A 24,877-nucleotide genomic window follows, 5' to 3' on the forward strand; every position below is an offset into this window, starting at 1 on the left:
CCTTTCCATACAATAATCAGCTTCATTTTTGATGGGTTTGTGCTAAAAAAACAAAACAAAACAAAAACTACACAAATATTATAAGAAAGAGCGTGATACCTACTTTCCTCACCACTCTGCATACAGCGGCTTTACTAATGTGCTCTGCATCCCCGATGTTATATTAAAAACTAAAATTTAAAAATGTTACCACTTAAATAAATATTAATGTGGATATGGTAAAATAAATAAATAAAACTAAATAATCCAAATTACTCCCAAGGTAAATGTAACTTCCTATGAATTAGCATGGCCTTCTCATCTACTGGATTCTGTATAAAAACACATGCCGTTTTTTCACTTTCAGAGTTTCTGCATGATGAAAATGTGTGCAGTTAATGAATGTACCTGAACTGCAAATATTGCTTTTCTTACTTCGTATTTTTGTCATGTTTCCAGTCAATATATCTTAAGATATTTAAATCAAGATGCATTTTCTACATAAGGAAATCTTCTTTTGAGTGTATTTTCTTATTTTGCAACTTATGTGCCATATGTATTAATATTATCTTGTCTTGTTTTATATAAAATGCACTTCATTTATATTAAAAAATACACTAAGAAATGCATTTTCTGCAGCATGAATGAATTAATGAATGAATGCTTTAAAAAGGGGGAGCAGACTCTGGGTTTAATGAAGAAAACCTGCTCCTTAACATGTTAGGTTCACAGTGTAAGCTATCATGGTAACTGAATCTGAGTACAAGTTACCTCTCTTTCAGAAACGAGTTTGCCATCATTGGAGGTTTAACATACTCAAAGTTTTGACTTAACCTTCTTTCTGAAAAGGGCCTCTGGTTTGCAGAGATTACCTTTATTATCTCTGAGGGTGAAGTTGTTATCATTGGAAGCAGAGATAGCGAGAGAAAAATAGAAACGATGGCCGCTGAGAGGCTCGTCTTTATCCACAGCACTGATCGTTTGAATGACCTGTCACCAGCCACAAGAAAAACAAAAAATAGCTTGTAAAAACATACAGCTGTGTCACACTGTACTGTCTACAAACTAATAGAGACAAAGATAATAATAATAAATAATATATATATATTTTTATATATGTGTTAGTGTGCTTTATGTTGAATGTGCCTGTATCTGCATGATTACCATCTGTTTGAGTGCAAATCAGCTCACTATTACTGTGTAATCATGGCTATCAATGTGAACGCCATATATTTAAATAGTGTGTGATTTATTGACGTTATGGCGCATTTATGTGATTACCATCTCTATAAATGGCCATCAGCACATCAGCACGTATTTTCATTGTAATTCATTGAAAATGCTGTACTTCTTATTTTATCTTATCAAGGAGACAGAACTATTTGCACTGTTTTAATCAGTGCGACAATATTTATACAATACTATAACCTAGAAATAATTTAATGGGGTCTCTTGCAAGTCGCAGCAGCACGAATTATGTGCCCAGCTACATCTGATTAAAATATTATGCTAATGAACAGTGAGGGGTGGTTTCAGACATTACAGTGCTTCACTCGCATTGACTCTTATTCTGTCTGAAAGAATGAAAAGACCAAGTTGAAGGTGGAGCGATTCGAGCAATCAGATGGCGGGAGGGGGCGGACACGTGATCGGCTCGGAATGCATTTTCAATGTGCACATTGATTTTTGCTACATTCATTGCGGGACACTGACTGAAAATGCAATCGTAAGTGTCTTGACTGTGTGTGTTAATGTATTTAAGAAAAATAGCATTTAAATGATAATTTTGCCACAGTTTTTGCTTGAACATGTTATACATATCTAATCATTTCTGTAATACATTTTCATTTTAATTTTGCAACTTATAAAGCGTTAAATTTAGTATTCATTTTACATATTAAAAATGGTGTATGAAATGGAAAATTAAAATTATGTAATTTCATTTTCATTTTGCACCAAACGTTGCACAAATGTATTGGAAAATGTAAATGTAAATACAGAAATGCATTATCATTTTACATATTGCATTGTCATTTTGCATATTACATCCCAAATTGAATATTGCTACCCATACGCTTCCATAGATGATATCCAAATATGAACTGCTTGTGAGACAGATTCTATTCATTTGTTGGCCTCTTTATCTTCATGTGTCAGATAGTTAAAAGCCTGGCTACACCCTAATCTTCTTAGCTTGAACTTCAGTGACAACAGAAATCTTAATAACTGGTCCACCATCTCTAATAAAAAAAATCTAATGTCTCTAGCTTTGACCTTGACGCTACTTCTATTTTTTCATCATCTACTGTAGGAAACTTAGGTATCACTCTAGTCCCTTCACAGACTTTGGATGCCTACATTTGCATAATCAGAAAAAAAAGCTTTGAAGAAATGTGGAATTTTGTCCTTTCCTCATTAGAGAAGATGTGAAATCATTAGTGCATGTGTTTATTACCTCTTGCCTTGACTATTGTAATGCTCTTCTGGTTTACCTGTCATGGCATCCAAACTTTAAAATATATTTTTTATAGTATAGTAGTGTTACTGTTACATTCATGGACATTCTGTTTCCTTATTTTGGTCATGTCCCGTTGCTTGTTTAGTTAATTGATTAATCCCCCCTGTTCTCCATTCCCCAGTTTACTTCCCTCGTGCTTAAATACCCTGTCTTTTTAGTTCCTCCTTGTCCATGATTAATGTATTGTAATGTATTTTAATGCATCATATTGGATGTGCCCTTATTCTCCCACAAACATTAAAATAACCCCTTTTGTATATCGTCTTCCTCATGCGCCTTCATTACACCAGCAGCCATAACATAATCACGGACCAAAACAGTTTATTTAGCGGTGTTTTTCTTTATTTTTGTTTTGTTTTCCTCCCTCTCCCGGAATGGCAAACCCAGCAGCCCAACTCCTGCTAGAGAACGGACCTAGAGAAGATTTTGCCGCTTTCGTGGAGTGGCTGCTGGAGAAAAATATATCATCGTTCACCATCTGAAGAGGACATCTCTAGCCCCACTCCCAAACCAGAGACCAGTCAGCCGCCATCCTGCTGCACGAAGCGAAAGCCAGAGCCCACCGCAGCCGCAGAGCCCAAGCCTGTCATTGTCCGGGAGCATGAACTCGAGAGCACGACTGACCAGGTGTGTGAGCCGGCAACACAGTGTGTCGTGGGATTACTGGTGGAGATTGAGGGGCGTGGAGGAAAGCCCTGCCCACACTCCTGCGACTGAGGGTGAGCTGCATCTAGTTTCTGTGAATTATATGGAGCAATTAATGGACCTTGTAGACTGGTTTGTGGAGGTAAATACTGAATTTCCCATTTCAGCGTTGGTTTCATCCAGCTCTGAATCTCCTGTGTCTCCGCTGGTTCCACCCAGCCCTGAATCTCCTTTTTCACCACTGGTTCCGTCCAGCCCTGATCCTCCTGTGTTCCCTCCCAGCCTCCCTCTCCCGCCTCCTTCTAAACCAGTCAATTTCTCTGCTCCATTCCGCTGGTTCAGTCCAGCCCTGAATTTCCTGTTCCTACACTGGTTCTGCTCAGCCCTGACTCTCCTGTTTCTCCGCTGGTTCCGCCAAGCCCTGTGTTACGTTCTAGCTCCCCAAAGGGAGGGATCATGACAACCCACTGCTCGGCAAACCGATGCCAACAAAAGGACGAATGGAGTTGCGGTGTGAGAAAAGGACACAAACACCAAATACCATATAAAACAAAGCTTTTATTTAGCCATATTGTAAATAATATTATATTGTAAATAATAAACAATAATATTCTGGGAAAAGGGGAGGACTGTATGGACCAAAGCAAAGAAATAAACAAAAAGGACCCTAACCTATACTAAATCACAGATAAATACAATTCCTATCTGGCACACGATCAAGGCGCCCTAACCAAACTTACAGCTGGTGGTCCGCCCAGGTCTAGCTGGTGTTTCTAGACAGAGAAATATACCTACGGGTGATACATGTATACCCCGGGGTAGTTCTAAATCTACTCCCCAACTCCCTATAAACGAAGTAAAGAAAAACAAGTTAATATAAATTACAAGAATCCACAAACACAAGTGCTCTGTCCTGCTACTACAAGCTCCAAAAAAGGAACACAAGTTAGGTTTACTAACACAGAAATAGTTTAAAACTATTCTCAAATATTTCAATCAAAAATCAAGTCAGAAAACCAAAACACACACACAGGGTACAAATCAAACCAAAAACAGGAACAAAGAGACCAAACTGATCCAAGACTGAGCTATTTAAAGAGCCCAGCCAGCTGCAGTCACTGATGAGTGGGCGGAGTTCCAAGTCTCAATCAGCCGTTGAACCACCAATCAGCTGCAGGAACAATCACAGAAGCCATCTTACCTGGTAGGAAAAAAAACAAATACACAAACCACAAAATACCAGAACAAAATGACTATAAAAAGAACCCAGAACTTTGGGGACATAATACCCTGAATCTCCTGTATTCCCTCCCAGCCTTCCTCTCCCACCTCCTCCTAGACCAGCCTGTTCCTCTGCTCCACTTCCGCTGGTTCAATCCAGCCACGTATCTCCTGTTTCTCTGCTGGCTCTGTCCAGCCCTGATCCTCCTGTGTTTCCTCCCAGCCTCCCTCTCTCATCTCCTCCTAGACCACCCAGTTCCTCGACCTCATCTCCGCTTGTGCCAGTCAGTCCCGCAGCTCATCCTCCGTCAGCGCCATCTGGGCGCCATGGTTCGTCATGGGACTTTGAGTCTCCAACTCCGCCTTGGCGTGAGAATTCCCTGTCTCCGCCTCCAGCCTCTGAGCCCTGGACTCCACCTCGGTCCTTCAACCCAGCGGATCCGCCTTGGCACCCTGCTCCCTCATCTTCACTTTGGCCCGTAATCCCACCTACTCCATTATGGTCAGTTGTCCACCATCCGCCACATCGGGACTCCACTCCTATGGCTTTGCCTCGTCATTCCATCCCTCTGGCTCTGTCAGGCTCCTCCTTCCCTCTGGCTCCACCTCCATCCTCAGTCGCTCTGAATCCACAGCGGGTTTCCGGAGCCTCGTCTCCGCCTCGGTCGGCGGTGCCTTAAGTGCTCCCTTGGACCTCTGGACCATCAGCGTCACCCTGGCTCTGTGGCTGCTCTGCTCCATCTTGGGTTCCTTCTTATCTTTTCAAGTCTCCTCTTTATGTTCTGACTTTGAGCTGGGTTGTAACATAAATTGGGGCCTCGTCGGTGATCAAATTCTGGTTTGGAGTTGAAGTTTTGTTACTTATCGTTCAAGTTTTTTTTGAGAGTGGAGTGTGGAAAGGGTTCATAGTGATTGGATTATTGGAGGACTCCATTTAGGTTTAGAGTGGTCGAGCTGGGTTGCTAGTCAATCCTTCTAACGGAGCACTGTTTATTTTGTTAATTTGTTATTTTTGAAGGTATCCTGGTGGAGATATAATCTCTGTTGGGGGTATGCTATTCAGGGCCTGGTTTTTACCAGGTGACATGAAGTTCAGGGTTTAAAGTGGCCCTGAGCCTTGTAACCCTTTGAAGACTAGAGGTTAGTTTTTTTTTGTGTATAGTGTTTCCGGAGTTGTTCTCTAATATATTCATGCCAATTGGTGTGGTATTTACAACCAATGACTAATGTTGGGAACTTGTAAAACATTTTTGTTTGTTATTATATTGAAGGATATTGTGGAGATAAGTGTGAAATCCTAAAGTGGCTACTGGTTTGAATGATTAGAGTTTTGGCCATGGTTACTGACATCCAACTGTAGACGGCAAAAATGCTTCTGTTTGCTTTTTATATTTATATAAATTAATAAAGGCCTAGTTAACTTTATCTATATCAGAATCAGAATCAGAATCAGAATGAGCTTTATTGCCAGGTATATTTACACATACGAGGAATTTGTTTTCGTGACAGAAGCTCTGCAGTACAACAGAATGACAGCGACAGAACATAAAACACATAATAAAAGAATAAAAAATACAAATATGTAGACAGTGAATGACAATATACAAATGACAATTGTAGGCAGGTATATTACAAAGTGAAGTTATGTATGTACATATATATTGTGTGCAAAATTTAAGTGTATACTAAGTATGTGTGTTAGATAAATAAAGTGTGTGTATATAAATATAAAGTGTAGTGTGTTCGCCGTTATTATCAGCTGTTCATAAGATGGATTGCCTGAGGGAAGAAACTGGTCCTGTGTCTGGTCGTTCTAGTGCTCAGTGCTCTGTAGCGTCGACCAGATGGCAACAGTTCAAAGAGGGAGTGTGCTGGATGTGAGGGGTCCAGAGTGATTTTGACAGCCCTTTTTCTCACTCTGGATAAGTACAGTTCTTGAATAGATGGGAGAGTTGAACCGATGATTCGCTCAGCAGTCCGGACTACTCTCTGTAGTCTTCTGAGGTCAGATTTAGAAGCTGAGCTGAACCAGACAGTTACTGAAGTGCAGAGGATGGATTCAATGATGGTGGAGTAGAACTGTTTCAGCAGCTCCTGTGGCAGGTTAAACTTCCTCAGCTGGCGGAGAAAGTACAACCTTTGCTGGGCCTTTTTTACGATGGAGTCAATGTGAATGTCCCACTTCAGGTCCTGAGAGATGGTGGTTCCCAGGAACCTGAATGACTCCACTGCAGTCACAGTGCTGTTCATGATGGTGAGTGGGGGGAGTGCAGGGGGGTCTCTCCTGAAGTCCACGATCATCTCCACTGTTTTGAGGGTGTTACGCTCCAGGTTGTTGAGACTGCACCAGACAGCCAGCTCTTTTACCTCCTGTCTGTAAGCAGACTCGTCACCGTCCTGAATGAGGCCGATGAGTGTGGTGTCATCTGCAAACTTCAGGAGCTTGACAGAGGGGTCCTTAGACGTGCAATCGTTGGTGTAGAGGGAGAAGAGCAGTGGGGAGAGAACACAGCCCTGGGGAGCTCCGGTGCTGATTGTACGGGTGCTGGATGTGTATTTTCCCAACCTCACTAGCTGCTGCCTGTCTGTCAGGAAGCTGTTGATCCACTGACAGATGGAGGTGGGCACGGAGAGCTGATTTAGTTTGGGCAGGAGGAGGTTTGGGATGATCGTGTTGAAGGCCGAGCTGAAGTCCACAAACAGGATCCTCACATAAGTCCCCGGTCTGTCTAGGTGTTGCAGAACATAATGCAGTCCAATGTTTACTGCATCGTCCACAGACCTGTTTGCTCTGTAGGCAAACTGAAGAGGATCCAGCAAGGGCCCAGTGATGTCCTTCAGGTGGGCCAGCACCAGTTTTTCAAATGACTTCATGACTACAGACGTTAGAGCCACAGGCCTGTAGTCATTTAGTCCTGTAATTTTGGGTTTCTTAGGGATGGGGATCATGGTGGAACGTTTGAGGCATGAAGGGACTTCGCACAGCTCCAGCGATCTGTTAAAGATCTGTGTGAAGATGGGGGCCAGCTGGTCAGCACAGGATTTCAGACAGGCTGGTGTAACACAATCTGGGCCTGGTGCTTTTTTCCTTTTCTGCTTCCGGAAGACCTGGCGCACCGCATCCTCGCTGATCTGAATTGCAGGTGTGGGTGAGAGGGGGGATGCAGGAGGTGAGAATGGTGAGAGTGCTTGATTGGAGAGGTGTTCAGTATGGGTTGCATGAGCTGTTAATGGTGTGAACGGTAGTTTGGAGAGGCATTCAGGGCTGGTTGCAGGAGTTGTGAAGGGTGTGAACGGTTGTGTGGGGAGGCGTTCAGGGCAGGTGATAGGTGTTCTTTCAAACCTGCAGTAAAACTCGTTCAGATCGTCTGCCAGTCGTTGATTCTCTACAGTGCTGGGGGGGGGTGTCTTGTAATTGGTGATCTTCTTTAGACTTTTCCACACTGATGCGGAGTCGTTGGAAGTGAACTGAGTCCTTATTTTTTCAGAATAATTCCTCTTTGCCACTTTGATCTCCTTTTCCAATGTGTATTTAGCCTGTTTATACAGGACATTGTCCCCCTTCACGTAAGCATCTTCTTTGGCCTGACGGAGCTGTCTGAGTTTTGCAGTGAACCACGGTTTGTCATTGTTGTAATTTAGTTGAGTCTTTGTAGGAATACACATATCCTCACAGAAACTAATATATGATGTTACGGTCTCTGTGAGTTCATCCAGATCGGTGGCAGCAGCTTCAAAAACACTCCAATCAGTGAGGTCAAAACAAGATTGTAAATCCTGCTCTGCTTCATTAGTCCATCTTTTTACAGTCCTTGATACAGGTTTAGCTGATTTTAGTTTCTGCCTGTAGGACGGTATAAGATGAACCAGAAGGTGATCAGAACGTCCCAAAGCTGCTCGTGGAACAGAGTGAAATGCATCCTTTATTGTGGTGTAACAGTGATCCAATATATTACTGTCTCTGGTGGGACATGTAACATGCTGTCTGTATTTTGGCAGTTCACGGGACAGATTGGCTTTATTAAAGTCCCCGAGAATGATTAAAACAGAGTCCGGGTGTTGTTGTTCTGTCTCTGTGATCTGATCAGCGAGTTTCTGTAAAGCTGAGCTCACATGCGCTTGAGGATGGATGTAAACACTGACCAGAATGAACGAGTGAAACTCCCGCGGTGAATAGAACGGCTTGCAGTTAATGAAGAGTGTTTCGAGATTTGAGCAGCACGTCTTCTTTAACACAGTTACATCTGTACACCACCGTTCATTGATGTAAAAGCATGTCCCGCCGGCGCGCGATTTTCCAGTGGATTCTGATTCGCGATCCGCTCTAAACAGCTGAAAGCCCGGCAGATGGAGCGCGCTGTCCGGTATGGTGTCATTCAGCCAGGTTTCCGTGAAACACAGAGCAGCAGAGTGTGTGAAATCCTTATTAGTCCGAGAAAGCAGAAGGAGTTCGTCCGTTTTGTTGGGTAGAGAGCGGAGATTTGCCAGATGGATGCTAGGCAACGGCGTTCGAAATCCGCGCTTCCTGAGTCTGACGAGCGCTCCCGCTCGCTTCCCCCGTCTGCGCGTCCTGAAGCGCTTGATCAGTGCCGCCGCTCCTCCGATAACAACGTTCAGTAAAACGTCTGAATAATTGAAATCCGGAAAAACATCTTGTGGTGCGTTCTGCCGAATGTTCAGCAGTTCTTCCCTGGTGAAACTGATGGCAGGAATATAACTAAAGACAGGACAAACTAACAAAAACACAAAAACATATGCGGAGCTCGTCACGGAGGCAGCCATCCTGTATCGGCGCCAGTGTGAAGATCACACAAAGAGTACAGTTTTTCTGCAGATGCATAATCACATTTAATAATACTTTTATACAAGTTCAGTAAAGCAATAAGTGACTTACATTTTAGACATAATATTGGTTGTTTTTGCTCAATTTTGCTAACGAAAATAGTTCCAAACAAAGATCACAGCAATGTTTTGCATTTCTGAGCAATGGACTGTGTTAACTTATTGAGTGAATCAGCTTTTTGAAAGAATTGGTTGAGTAAATGATTCAGTGTTTCACTCATTAACACAGTCACATGTTTTGTTCTGAACGAATCAGCCGTTTGAATGAATCGGTTGAAACTCAATGACTAACTCATTAAAATTCTATTGCTGTCACCTACTGGTGGTTTAGATTTCACAATTCGACATTTTTCTCTCCATGTTTTGAATTATTTCAAATATCAGTATTCAACGTTTTATGTTAAAAACAAATCATTAAGCGTATTTATGAATCTGCAATTTAAGTGCATCCATGTCCACTCTGACACATACTGTCATGATCCGGTCACTGCACATTGGTTTATTCACCACACAGACACAGTACACCCTGGACTTCATTTCCCATAAACCCCTACCTAGGAACTCATTATTGAACCACACCTGTTTCCCATCAGTGACACTATAAAGGTTGCACTCATCCACACTCACATTGCGAAATCTTGTTTAGTTCTGTCTGGCATTTCCGAGTGTTTTCCTAGTGTTTGTTCCTTCCGTTTTTGACTTTGGATTGTGTATACCGACCTTTGCCTAGTACCGTTTCTGATTTTGGATATCCCCTGCATACTTGACGCTGTTCTCTGATCATTGCCTGTTTGACCATTCTGTTAAAAAGTACTGCACATGGATCCGAACATCTCTGACTCATCGTTACACATACACATGCTTCTGTTTCATTTAGCATTTTACTTATACTTTTACTTTCAATACTTAAGTACACTTAAGATTTAAAAAATACTTTTCATACTTAAGTACAATAAATATCAAATACTTTAAGACTTTTACTCAAGCAATATTCTAAACAGTGACTTCAACTTCTACCAAAGTCATTTTCTTGTAAGATATCTTTAATTTTACTTAACTTTTACACCACTTGTGAAAATATCCAGTGTCCACTTAATTGATATTCTGTAATGAGTATTTGGTGTACCTTGTAAAGCATCCTTGAGCCTGGGAAAGGCACTATATAAATTAAACATTATTATTATATTGTTATTTTTATTAGTCGTAGTAGTAGTAATAGTAGAATTACTATTAGTAGTATTATTTAGAGATAAAATGGAATGACTTCTGTGAGGTAAAAGTAGGTAGAGGTCATCTGACAGTCTGTTTACACAGACTGAACCATCCATTCAATTCTTTTGGACCGCAAAGCTCTTGGACCGCAAAGCTCTTCAGCGAGTGGTGAGAACAGCAGAGCTCATCATTGGACATAAACTCCCAGCCTTACAGGACATCTATCAGACTCGCTGCTTGAGAAAGGCTTGCAGCATCATCAAGGACCGCACTCACCCTGCTCATCACCTGTTTGCCACACTGCCATTTGGCAGATGTTTCCGATCCATCCGTTCACGGACAACCAGACTGAAGAACAGCTTCTATCTTCAAGCCATAAGACTACTTAACAATCAGCTTTCCTCCATCTAAAAACCGGAATACATGCTGCTCTTATGTTTACTTCATTGTACTTGCCTTGCACTGCCATTTTTTTTTTTTTAATACTCCTTCATGTTACTCTGTGACACTCTACAATGACTTTTGGACAATGCTCTACTCAGGAATACATTTGAATGTGTGCTGCTCTTAACTTTATTTATTGCATCTGCACTGCCACTTTAATTTTCCTACATGTAGCTCTACGTCACACTAAAGACAAAGACATTTTAGACACCGTTCTACCTCAGTAATCATAATACTACCTCAGGACTTCTTATGTACTCTATATATTCTAAACACTGATGACCTTTATTGTACCTGTTACTTTATTTGGCAGGATATTTTAGGCTGATCTTAGAAGAATAATCGTTTTAGCAGATCTAAATCTTTATGTCTGAGACAATAATCAATATTGTGTAAATAATTAAGGACATTGTTCTCTCACAAAGAGGATGCATGATTAATCCAATTTCGCACTGATCTAGATAATGCTGTACAAATTATAGGACATGAGTCATTGCAGGACCACACTTGATATCAGGACATACACAGTCTGCCAAAAATAAATACATAGATAAATGGTTTCAGAAGTGGACTTTCAACTGAGACTGCCGTGCTCTAAGTTGTTGAATCTCTAAGACTGGCAAGAGCAGATTCCAAATCTTCAATTCTTATCTTTCTGGATCTGTCAGATACTTTTGACACTGTTAACAAACATATCCTCCTGTCAACTCTATTTTTCAAAGGGTAACTCAGGAACCACACTCCAATGGTTTAATAGATAGGTCCTTCAAAATATCTTGGAGAGGGGAGGTGTCCAAATCACAACATCTAACTACTGGGGTGCCTCGGGGCTCTGTTCTTGGACCACATCTCTTTTATGTCTACATAACATCATTAGGTTCTGTCATTCAGAAACATGGCTTTCCTTATCACTGCTATGCTGATAACACTCAAATCTACCTCTCATTCCATCCTGATGATCTGATGATAGGTGCTTGCATCTCTGCATTTCTAACAGACGTTTCTTACTGGATGAAGGACCATCACCTTTAACTCAACCTTGACAAGACAGAACTGCTTGTGGTTCCAGCAAACCCATCTCATCACATTTTTACCATTAAGGTAAAATTGACACATCACCCATAACTCCTTCAAGAGCAATCAGAAACCTTGGAGTTTCAGCTGACTTTCTCGGGGCACATTGCTAAATCTACCCAGTCCTGCCAGGAAGATCTTTCTAATCTTTTTGTATGCTATGGGTTAGGGTTGAATGTAGTTGTAAAATGTTATGTTTTTTATTAAAAAGTCATTACATAATAGCCATATATATATATATATATATACACACATATATTTTTACACACATATTAGGGGTGTGACGGTACTTGTATTCATACCGGACCGTTTCGGTATAGGGCTTTCTGTAAGGTGCATGTGTGTACCGAATGACCGAATGCAATATTTTGTGTGCGGAACATATACATTTTCGTGTTTCCAAACGAACATATTAAGTGGCGGAAGTCTCCATGTTCAACGCAAATCCCACCCTGCAGCTAATTTTAAGGCCGGCGACACACTGGCTGCGTGGCGTGAGCGTGGCATTTCTGCTGCGTGTCAGTTGTGTGACGGCTGCTTCGTGTTTTCTGTGTCTTTACACACCAGAATCGTGCCTGACGCGGCGCTGGCGCGCTGCTCCTTTTATGGGTGACATAGACGTGTCACCGGCCTAAGGTTTTCAAAAGGCATCATGCGAGTGTGAACATCACTTCAACTAGGAAAAAAAACCTATTGTAATTTAAACGCAGCTCCCATCGGCATTTAAACTAACCTTTGCTCTTAATTCCTATAGGTCCAACGTAATAACGAAATCTGAGCAGGTCTAAAAACTGAAACTGTTGATGCTGCACTCTACACTTTGGAAAGGTTTTTTTTTTTTTTAAATATGAGCAGGCCTACAAGCTGGGATTGGTAATGCTGCAACTGTAATCATAGTTATTTATATTTTTCATTATATTTTATTATATGAGAGAGTATTATTATTATTATTATTATTATTATTATTTATTATTTGAGAGAGTATCTATTTAGTGGAGAACTTTGCAGCAGTATTTTATTTCTTATTATTTTTGTTTTATTTTCTATATATTTTATCAAAAAGTATTTTTTTTAAAAGTGTAAACAAATTGTTAAAAAAAGGGTCACTTTATTTTAGGGTCCAATTCTCACTACTAACTAACCATTAACCATGACTTTTGCCTCAATTAACTCCTTATTTGCTGCTTATTAATAGTTTATAAGGTAGTTGTTAAGTTTAGGGTATTGGGTAGGATTATGGATGTCATGCATTATATGTACTTTATAAGCACTAATAAACAGCCAATATGCTAATAATAGACATGCTAATAAGCAACTACTTATTAGTGTGAATTGGACCCTATACTAAAGTGTTACCAAATAAGTTTATAGTAATAAACAACCTGCAGTTCAATGTTTGCATTTCTTTCCTTACTGTACCGAAAATGAACCGAACCGTGACTTTAAAACCGAGGTACGTACCGAACCATGATTTTTGCATACCGTTACACCCCTAATATATATATATATATATATATACAGTACAGACCAAAAGTTTTGACACACCTTCTCATTCAAAGAGTTTTCTTTATTTTCATGACTATTGTAGATTCACACTGAAGGCATCAAAACTATGAATTAACACATGTGGAATTATATATGGAATTGTATACATGACAAAAAAAGTGTGAAACAACTGAAAATGTGTCATTCTAGGTTCTTCAAAGTAGCCACCTTTTGCTTTGATTACTGCTTTGCACACTCTTGGCATTCTCTTGATGAGCTTCAAGAGGTAGTCACCTGAAATGGTCTTCCAACAGTCTTGAAGGAGTTCCCGGAGAGATGCTTAGCACTTGTTGGCCCTTTTGCCTTCTATCTGCAGTCCAGCTCACTCCTAAACCATCTCGATTGGGTTCAGGTCCGGTGACTGTGGAGGCCAGGTCATCATCACTCTCCTTCTTGATCAAATAGCCCTTGATGCCTTCAGCGTAACTCTACAATTTCATAGTCATGAAAATAAAGAAAACTCTTTGAATGAGAAGGTGTGTCCAAACTTTTAGTTTTTACAGTAAATGTATATTTACTTATTTTCCATGTATATATATATATATATATATATATATATATATATATATATATATATATATATACATATGTCCGGATCCAGTACGTATCCAGACCAGATGGTGGATCAGAACCTAGAAAGGACCTCTACTGCCCTGAAAGACAGCGGAAACCAGGACAACTAGAGCCCAGATACAGATCCCCTGTAAAGACCTTGTCTCAGAGGAGCACCAGGACAAGACCACAGGAAACAGATGATTCTTCTGCACAATCTGACTTTGCTGCAGCCTGGAATTGAACTACTGGTTTCGTCTGGTCAGAGGAGAACTGGCCCCCAACTGAGCCTGGTTTCTACCAAGGTTTTTTTCTCCATTCTGTCACCGATGGAGTTTCGGTTCCTTGCCGCTGTCGCCTCGTTGACTTGATTGCAAATAAATGCACAAACACTATTTAAACTGAACAGAGAAGATATCACTGAATTCAATGATGAACTGCCTTTAACTATCATTTTGCAATATTGACACACTGTTTTCCAAATGAATGTTTTTCAGTTGCTTTGATGCAATGCATTTTATTGAAAGCGCTACATTAATAAAGGTGACTTGACCTGACATTAAAAAAGTTAACAGCTTAAGTTATTTGTGGATTCATGCGTATTGGAGACGCGAACCGTTTCAAATGATTCAGGTCGATTTGGTGAACTGGTTCAAGAAGATCCGGTTACATCGAATGATTCGTTCGCAAACCGGACATCACTAAACTGCAGTGTTTTGAACTCGCTCACAACACACCCAGAAGAGAAGACAATGCTGAATAAAGTCATAGTTTTTGCTATTTTTGGACCAAAATGTATTTTCGATGCTTCAACAAATTCTAACTGACCCTGTGATATCACATGGACTACTTTGAAGAGGTTTTTATTACCTTTCTAACCATGGACAGCATACTGTACATAGGTTTTCAATGGAAGGACAGAAAGCTCCCGGACTAAATCTAAAATATCTTAAACTGTGTTCCGAAGATGAACGGAGGTCTTACGGGTTTGTAACGACATGAGGGTGAGTCATTAATGACATAATTTTCATTATGATGAACTAAACCTTTAACAATACCTAATATCATAAGGTTCACCGTGATGCAAAGTGATGACTTATAAACTAAAACAAGAGTAATTGTGCATACATGAGAAGAATGCGTGCATATATTCACAATTTTACTTTAACTTTATAATTGTGATGCATTGTGAAAACCGAATTTGACTAGAATATTTGGGAAATAACTAATTGTTCCAAAATATCGTAACTAAAAGGAACAATCTGAAATAGTCATATACAGTGGGTACAGAAGGTATTCAGACAACCTTAAATGTCTTACTCTTTGTTATATTGCAGCTATTTGCAAAAATCATTTAAGTTACATTTTTTCCTCATTATTGTACACACAGCACCCCATATTGGCAGAAAAACAAAGAATTGTTGACATTTTTGCACATTTGCTAAAAACGAAAAACTGAAATATCACATGGTCCTAAATATTCAGACCCAAAAGATTCAAAAAAATGAACAATTGATTTTAGCAAATGGCTGCAATATAAAAAAAGAGTGAAAGATTTAAGGGGGTCTGAATACTTTCCGTACCCACTGTATATACAAAATAATGTCATTAAAGATAATAATAATAATAATAATTTGAAGTGCACTGGGAAACGTGAAACTCAGCAACATGATTTTTTTATTTTATAATGTGCACTTGTTTTTCAACCTTGCACACTCCATATCTCCAAAGCATGCATGTGTAATATGTGTCCTGAGTAACACTAGATATTACTGTAATCAATGCAATCAATTATTAAAATTTCAGTCAGCATTTATTTTTAGTACCGAAGCAATGCACCGTTGTATTTTGACACCCCTAATAAACACACAATTGGCTACACATACCTGTCCAGGTGCTGCATTTTCACATAAGTGGGTCTCATATTCAATAGCAAACACTGGAGCATTGTCGTTAATGTCCATGACTCGGATTAGAGCGATTCCTCTGCCAACTTGAGATGGGTCCCCTGACACACAAAAAAGAGAGTTGGCATGAGACATTCAATTCAATTTAATTCAAGTTTATTTATATAGCGCTTTTTACAAGAAAGTGAAGTGAAGTGACATTCAGCCAAGTATGGTGACCCATACTCAGAATTTGTGCTCTGCATTTAACCCATCCGAAATGCACACACACAGAGCAGTGAACACAAACACACACACTGTGAGCACACACCCGGAGCAGTGGGCAGCCATTTATGCTGCGGCGCCCGGGGAGCAGTTGGGGGTTCGATGCCTTGCTCAAGGGCACCTAAGTCGTGGTATTGAAGGTGGAGAGAGAGCTGTTCATGCACTACCCCCACCCACAATTCCGTCCGGCCCGAGACTAGAACACACAACCCTTCGATTGGGAGTCCAACCCTCTAACCATTAGGCCACGACTTCCCCGTACAATACAAACCATTACAAAGCAACTTTACAGAAAATTATGTTTCTACAATATTTAGTAGTAGCTTATAAGTGGTGACTGTCAGTTTGTGCTCGTATGACAGGATTTTTCAGAAAAATTCATACAAGAAGTAGTCAGCCAGATGATGAGCATTATTAACAGCAATTATTATATGATGCAGTCACACTTGTAGCAATATTTATTAGTTATGTTTGTTGATTCAGGGTTAGCGTCATCTGTGGTCCTCTGAGGGGTCAGCATCATCTCTTCTCAGGTTTTCTGGACATAAGATTAACAAAGATTCAGCACCTAGAACGTGACTATTGATTTGTGGCTTAGGGTGAGTCAATATTTAAAGGTAATGTGACTTGTAGACAAGTATGGTATTCCATACTTGGAACTTCTGCTCTGCATTTAACCCATACAAGTGCATGCACACAACAGTAAGCAGTTATCCCTCTCTCAAACACACAGTTGGCAGCCACTTCTGCCACCCGGGGAACAGTTGGGGGTTCTTGCTCAAGGGTTTTACCACCGTAGTGGTAAGAAGTGTGGAAGAGAGCGCTGATCATCCTTGATCTTTTGAGATTAAACATCTCTATGTATATAATAATAATAATAATAATAATAATAATAATAATAAACACCTGGAAATTTCAGAAATCAAATCCTCTGCCCTTTGACCCAAACATAACATAAATAAGGCAATTTTCTCTAATTGACAGACCATCCTAGAGCTGTTGTTGGGAACAGTAAGCATTGAATCGGAGCCTGAACGTCAGCTTACTTCTCATTCTTTCTTATAATAACAGTTTGATTTAGTTTACACCTAGATGTTAATAAATGCACTGACTATCAACATGTAATATGATGTTGTTAAGGAGTCTTATTCAGGTGTAAATCCATATGACTCCTGTCAAAGTTAGGGTTAGCTCTCTATTCAATATTGATTAGTTTGACTTCATTTGAGAGTGAATAAAATATTAAACGGTTGCTATGTTCATCATGCAAAGTAATTATGCTGCCTCAGGAGACTCAAGGTCAAAGTATACTTCTGTTTTTACGTTTACCTGAGGTTCTGTGGACAGTGACAGTGATGCCATCTTTTGGTCATCAGAGCTATATACTGTACTTATCTGCTTAGAAAATCGCCACATTTCATTTTGTGTCACCATACTTGTGTAACTACTCATGTAACAGTCTTTAAATAGAGAAAACATGGAAGTGTTTGGTGGCTCCTAAATTCATCCCTGTTTGGACCCTAAGGAATGAATAGTACCTTGCTAAACGCTAGCATAGTGACACCACGCACTACAGCGACTGAGAATATGCACTAAGATGGGAGAGGTATGTATCAACTAGTCTAAGATGAGGGAAGAAGGTAGTGGAAATATAACTAACTTGGTTTTGCACTAATCAGTTGTTCAATGAGATGGCAACACTGGCCCGGGTACCGGTTTCACAGATGAAAATTAAACTAAAGAGAATGAACTAAAGCCATTGGAATGCAAGCCTGCAACCTTTAGTCAAAGAAGTGTAACGGCTATTGTTAATGTTTGAATGTATGCCAATTGAGGAAAGGCTTCACTATGCTACATAAAGTTTTTTGAGGAAACAGCTGATCATTTATTGAATCGACAGCTTCTCAACTAATCTTTTTACATGATTTACACTAAAAAACAGTTTTTAGATTTAACTATTTTTACGTTTACACTGAAAAAAAGGTGGGATTCAGTTTAGAGCATTTCTGATTAATTCCTATGGTACCTGTAAATGGTCAATGAGTGTCAAAAACTAATGTCAGTGGTTATCAAGACACTCGTGATCCAAGTTGACTGTTACACTGTCTTCAATAGTGAGTAAAACAGACCTTTTCATCTCCCAATAGTAAAGACAAAATCTCTAAAGGAACAAGAATATGAATGGGAGACTAAAACAACTGGCTGCAAATTTAGTTTAAAAGAGTACAAAGACATTTTTATCATTCATAACGTCTGGAGAAAAGTAGAGCAGATACTGGACAAAGAAGAATCTTTCCAGAGTACATGTGTTGAAAGCCTGCGTTCGTGAACATCTCAAACAGAATATACTCTGAAAGGCTGCATGTTCGACTGTACGCATATGCTAGTGTTCACATACAAAAACAAAGTATACTTTGGGCTTTGAATATATCAATCTAATTGCATAAAATTATATTACACTGACTTGTGTTGTCATTTTCTTTTTGGAGCTTTAAAGTATTAGTTTCAATACTGTGTGTGTATGTGTGTGTGTATATATATATATATATATATATATATATATATATATATATATATATATATTGTTGGGGGTGTCTGTGGTCTTGGGTGACGGGATGGGGGGCTTATGATATTAGACTTCGTAGCCTATAATAAAAGATAATGAATTTCAAACCTTAACTAAACACATTTTTATTGAAAGATCAACTGTCTGTCATTACTCTTTAGTCTGCCACAAGAAACAGCAACATTAAAATCATGAACTCAAATGTCATTGTAAAAAAAAAAAAAAAAAAAACCAATGACTGTTGTAACAGTGCGTAAATCAGACCTTTCTGTAACGCTAACGTTAATAAGCTTAGACGAAAATAACGAAATAATTGTGTAGTGGAGTATTTTTTGTACACAGTGCCGCGAACTGTCAATCACTCCTGTACGCGTGCATCACTTCATCTTCATCAAGCTTTAAAACAAAAAGGGGACAAAAAGATCATATTGTCTTTGTGCATAGGCTATAGATTATCAGACAATAAATACTCAAGCTTTAGTATAATTTTCGGGACAATTAGGGCCAGATTCGGGAGTCGGGAAAAAATACTCAAGATTTTGGTTTAGTATAATTTTCGGGACAATTAGGGCCAGATTCGGGAGTCGGGACAACAGTTTAGATTTCGGGACTGTCCCGAATTTTTCGGGACGTCTGGTCACCCTACCTGAAAGAGCTGCATTACTTCATTAGCTTGAGTCTGACCTGCAGTGATATCATTCAGGCTTGGTGAGGTGTCAGTCAGCGAATCATCTGATTCTGATCTTGTTATTTCAGAAATCAGAGTTTGAAGCCAAGAGGTAAATTAAGTGTCATTAACTGCATTTGATTTTTATCCGAACCGAGTGTACACTCATAACGAGTTTCACACACCTTCTCCGGCCACGTTGAGTTGTTGACACTTAACAGTGGGAAAAGCGACACATGCGCTATTCACTTGTATAACTTAAGGGTGAATGGGTAATGTAGTTTCTGCTCTCGGTGGGATGAATTAGGAAGCTTGCATTGTGAAGGGCGCTCTGAAAATCGGCAGTGCAGGTAAAAGATTAAAACCTCTATTAAACCGTAATACCGTCCCGGTACGCTAAAAGCACGTTCTGGGCGCACGGAGAGGTGGCGGTACGCTCAAGAGCCCACTTAAAGCACTGTATATATATATATATATATACACACACACACACACTCTCTCTCTCTCTCTCTCTCTCTCGCTCTCATGTGGAGTACATGACAGAAGAGAACAAAAGAGCATCACCCCTTCAAAACAATTTTAAGCATTTCATTCAATAATTATTACAGGCTTGTATTATACTCACGGTTCTCGGTGGCCAATATGGTGATATTGTGGAATGAATTGAATTCTCTGTCGAGGGCTTTGGCTGTGCTGATGACACCAGTCAGTGCATCCACATTGAAGAAGCGTTCCATATCTGTGTTTCGGTCTATGGAGTACCTGGACACACCAGTGAGGAGTCCTTCAGTAATAACAGGGAAAATTAACCTGCCTTTATTAGTTTTACCTTTTTTCTTATCATTATTGACTCTAGCTTTAAAAATAATATTAATAAAGTTGCACTGTATAAAGGTTCACAAGTGGATCAGTATGTACCCCAGTTTTCAAGTAACTGTTTGGTACAGCAGAGAAAAAGAAATAAAATATGAATTATAAATAAATAAATAAATAAATTATTTATATATATATATATATGCCCAATACCAAACGCCGATACCACACATTATGTGATAAGTGCCATATTCAGACAAAGAAACACCGGTAACAAAATAAACGGTAGCACTTTATTTTACAGTCCTGTTCCCCATGTACATACTATGTACTTATTATAGTAATTACAATAACTATGTAATAACTAGGTACTAACCCTGAACCTACCCCTAAACCTAACCCTAACCCATGTAGTTACCTTGTATTACCAGAACTTTCTTAGATAAATACACTGTAAGTAAACTATAAGTACATGTTAGTACACGTACTGTAAAATAAAGTGCAACCAAATAAACTCCATGTGCTACAAAACAGTATGTTACTAAAACAAACAACAAATAACAACTAAACTTAACATCTAACAACAACAACAAAAAAAACAATAAAACAGTGTACATTTTTTATTATTCATGCCTCATTGCATGATGGGAAATATGGGATTATAACTTTGATATTTACTTAAAGAAACGGTTCCAAGTAAAATATACTTATGAGTTTTAACTTTAATTTCTATCTAGGCAGTTCCATTTGAATTTACTTATGTATTTAAGTCAAATAAATAAAAATGAAACCTCAAGTAGCTTATTGAATTATTATTACTTAAGAATGTGATATTTTGAATTAAAAAGACAAAATAGTATTTGTTTGTAAAATTCACTTACCTGACTCTATCTTTATTTACAAGTTAAAAAAATAACTTTTTACAGTGTGCAATGAATCTGATGTTAAACATTCACTATTAACGTAACTGACATGCGCAAGCAGATAAGGCACGGTGAGTAGATTGAGTGCGCAGGGGCGGAGATGGACGAGCTTGTCGAGTGAATATACAGTTCATCACTAGAAAGTTAGTTCGGTCGGGTATGTGAAATAAGTAAGTAAAACTTACTTAATGATAGGGAGGAAGAGAGCGAGAGAGAGAGCATGTGCGCACTTCTGTTGTGTGATCTTTGATGTTCACTCACTTAGCACAAGCAAAAAAAAAAGAAAAAAAAAAAAGACAGAGACAATTTATAGGGACATTCACTCTAAATAATTTATTTTTTTACCTTAGGCATAGATGACTTTCTGGCAAAAGTGAATCGATTAGCCTGTGTGTAATACGCTAGGCAGTACGTTAACACTGTCCCTCATGCATGCATTGTGCATGTTTTGCTTGCTTGAGTGTTTCTGCATTATATAAGTGGCTGTGGAAAATAAATTGCAGCACGTTTCAGATTAAAAAAAAAAGACTTCTATTTGTGAAAATAATTACAAGAGTGGTTCCCTGCATTATTACAGCAAAGTTTGTCATTACAGTATTAAGTCGCTGCAATGGAGCATCTCTAATGCTATTAAATTACAGATGATGAACCATGGAGCAAAAAAATTAACAAAAAGTAGAAAAAACTTGAAAAATATATTTTAATGGGTATAATTAAGTGTGAAAATAACCAATGGATATACAGTCAAACCAAAAATTATTCAGAGATATTTGTTTTTACTAGTGTTTGCTGGACTCTATAGTTCATTTATGTAAGAGAGGATAGCAAAATAAAGTAAACTGTACGGTGCCCGTAAAATGACTTGTTCATTTTACTAAGTTTTGTTGTGGCCACGACATAATAACTCGTGGAAACGTGATAATATGTCGTGGCCACGAGATGTTAATGTGGAGGTAACAACATCCTTATGGCGTGGCCTCGAGATGCTATGTTGAGGGAACAACATCCATTTCTCATGGCCACGACTTCTTATGTTGAGGGAACGACATGTTTTTCTCGTGGCCACGAGTTTAATGTGTAAACAAACCTGCGTGACCATAGAAACCCGGGATTGTCAGACATGGGTTCATTAATATTTTATTTTGAATTAAGTAAGATTTAGTCCGAAAGCTCTCAGTCCCTCCACTGAAGCTGTGTGAATGGAAATACTGTCCATGTCAAGAAAGGTAAGAAAAACATCATCAAAGTAGTCCATGTGACATCAGAGGGTCAGTTAGAATTTTTTGAAGCATCCAAAATACATTTTGGTCAAAAAATTGCAAAAACTATGACTTTATTCAGCATTGTCTTCTCTTCCGTGTCTGTTGTGAGAGAGAGTTTTAAAAAAAGCAGTTTGTGATATCCAGTTCGCGAACGAATCATTCGATGTAACCGGATCTTTTTGAACCAGTTCACCAAATCAAACTGAATCATTTTAAACGGTTTGCATCTCCAATACGCATTAATCCACAAATGGCTGTTAACTTTTTTAATGTGGCTGACACTCCCTCTGAGTTCAAACAAACCAATATCCCGGAGTAATTCATTGACTCAAACAGTACACTGACTGAACTGCTGTGAAGAGAGAACTGAAAATGAACACCGAGCCGAGCCAGATAACAAACAATAGACTGACTTGTTCACGAGTCAAGAACCGTTTAAAACGATTCAGTTCCCTTTGGTGAACAGCCAAAATCATTACAATTAAAAGAACCAAAGACTTAAGCTACTTTAGTCTGTGTGCATAGAATTTAATACACAAGTTTCACAATTTGAGTGGAATTACTGAAATAAATTAACCCCTTTACGTGCAAACATCGCCGACGGCCCCAGTTTATGTTTGTTTCACTTTCACAGCACGTTAAACATCACTCTCTTACTTGATCTGGACAAACTGTGCATCAATTGAAAGTTTAAAGACTCTAGCTTCGATATTTGACCAATATTTTGATAAAATATTGTTGCAGTGACAGTTATTTAGTAATTTATATCAGGAGTGCAAAATAATAAATCCGTATTATGCCCCATTTTGAATAGAAATTCACCACTCACTCATATTCAGTCACGTCAGCAGCGGTTTATTTGTGTTCACAAAGACTCACTGAACAGCGTCAATAAGGATTTATAGACCAAAGATGCATATCCGCGGAGATATGTGGATATATTTACTGATGTTTACCTCATATCTCTTCAGACAGAATCATCATTCCTATTCCTTTTCCACGGATTTATGCGATCTGATGATAAATCGCCTCTCCCAGTGCCGTCTCTGTGTGTTTGCTTCTGTGTACTCGAGCTGTGACCCAGACAGACTCTGATTGGATCTTTGGCTTGTCAATCTGACAGTCCCAAAACACGACAGCGTCAGATCGTGTCACATGATTCGTGAACAGTTCCTGGTTCATATCTGAAACACCTCTGTATACACGAAATATCCGAATAATAAACCTGCGATTACGATAGAAAAGCTTGGTATGCTTGAAAAGCTCTTCTCGTGCATTCTTTGGTAAGTCTTGCTAGCATAATTGATTATCTTTATATATGCATGTTTAGAGCTTTGCCGGCCTTTGATTACTCTATGGATTAACTTTCATAAAAGACTGTCCAGCATTTGATGGCATTTGTCATGTAACAAATGCAAAATACCAAGCATTTGGCATGGTCAAGTCCCAATTCTTTGACCAAAAACAAGTATTCTAGAGCATCCTCACTTCAGTCCTCTAAACTGTTAAACCAGAGTTTGGGGTCTCAATGATGTTTTTATGTGGATTAAGAACAGAATGAATACAGTTGATTGTGTTTTAGCATCCAATCAGAATTTTGAACTGTTATGTATATGATTAAGAGGAGAGTAAGATGAAAAAACTATATGAGTCACAAACACACAGTCTAATAGGATATTAGATTGAACACGAATCAGTTAAGCATATACCTGATTGCACTGCTGGATGAGTCTGGATCAGAGGCTGAAACCGTACCAACGACTGTGCCGACCCTCGCTGCCTCAGAAACCATCATCTTTCTGATCAGGGGGGAAAATACTGGCGGCTCATTCACATCCTCTACAATAACATTTACAGCTGCTGTATCACTGAAGGGGCCAAAAGTCAGAAACTGAGGGTCAATATTCCGATTAGTAGCTTCAATCTTCAGAGAAAAACTGCTTTTGGTTTCATAGTCCAAAGGCTGCAGGAGAGAGAGAGAGAGAGAGAGAGAGAGAGAGAGAGAGAGAGAGATTTATATTTGAGGCAGAATAGAAAAACACAGGCTAAAAGAAGAAAAACAACTAACAGCAGTCTTAATCCGTGACTCTATTCACAAAAAAAAAAAAAAAAAAAAAAAAATCCCAATCCCAATCCCAATCAAATCCAAAACCCAATCAACATAGGCTACACAATTTAAATGAATTAAATGGGTGTTAAAAAAAAGATGATAACCGCACATATAAATAAATATATATATATATATATATATATATATATATATATATATATATATATATATATATATATATATATATATATATAAAATAATATAAAAATATATTTGTCAAACTAAAATATCACAGTATGTAGAGTGAGTTCTTAAGCTGTTAAAGGATATATAATACTTTGGTCCAGTAGCACAAAATAGTAGGCTGTTGTCTCTTTAAACAAAAATACTGCA

General features: G+C 38.9%; 1 protein-coding gene across 1 annotated transcript in view; it reads right to left on the reverse strand.

Moving 5' to 3' along the window:
- LOC127946141 (cadherin-7) overlaps positions 1–24,877 on the reverse strand; it is a 107,246-nt gene that overhangs the window by 20,015 nt on the left and 62,354 nt on the right. The window contains exons 7-10 of the mRNA XM_052542469.1: positions 24,144–24,397; positions 20,062–20,198; positions 15,919–16,040; positions 852–969 (exon numbers count right to left, since the gene is read on the reverse strand). Coding sequence (XP_052398429.1) covers positions 852–969; positions 15,919–16,040; positions 20,062–20,198; positions 24,144–24,397 — 631 coding nt within the window. The remainder of the gene's footprint in view (positions 1–851; positions 970–15,918; positions 16,041–20,061; positions 20,199–24,143; positions 24,398–24,877) is intronic.

Source organism: Carassius gibelio, chromosome A24, assembly GCF_023724105.1.
Source record: "Carassius gibelio isolate Cgi1373 ecotype wild population from Czech Republic chromosome A24, carGib1.2-hapl.c, whole genome shotgun sequence".
In the NCBI taxonomy this organism is placed as follows: Eukaryota; Metazoa; Chordata; class Actinopteri; order Cypriniformes; family Cyprinidae; genus Carassius; species Carassius gibelio.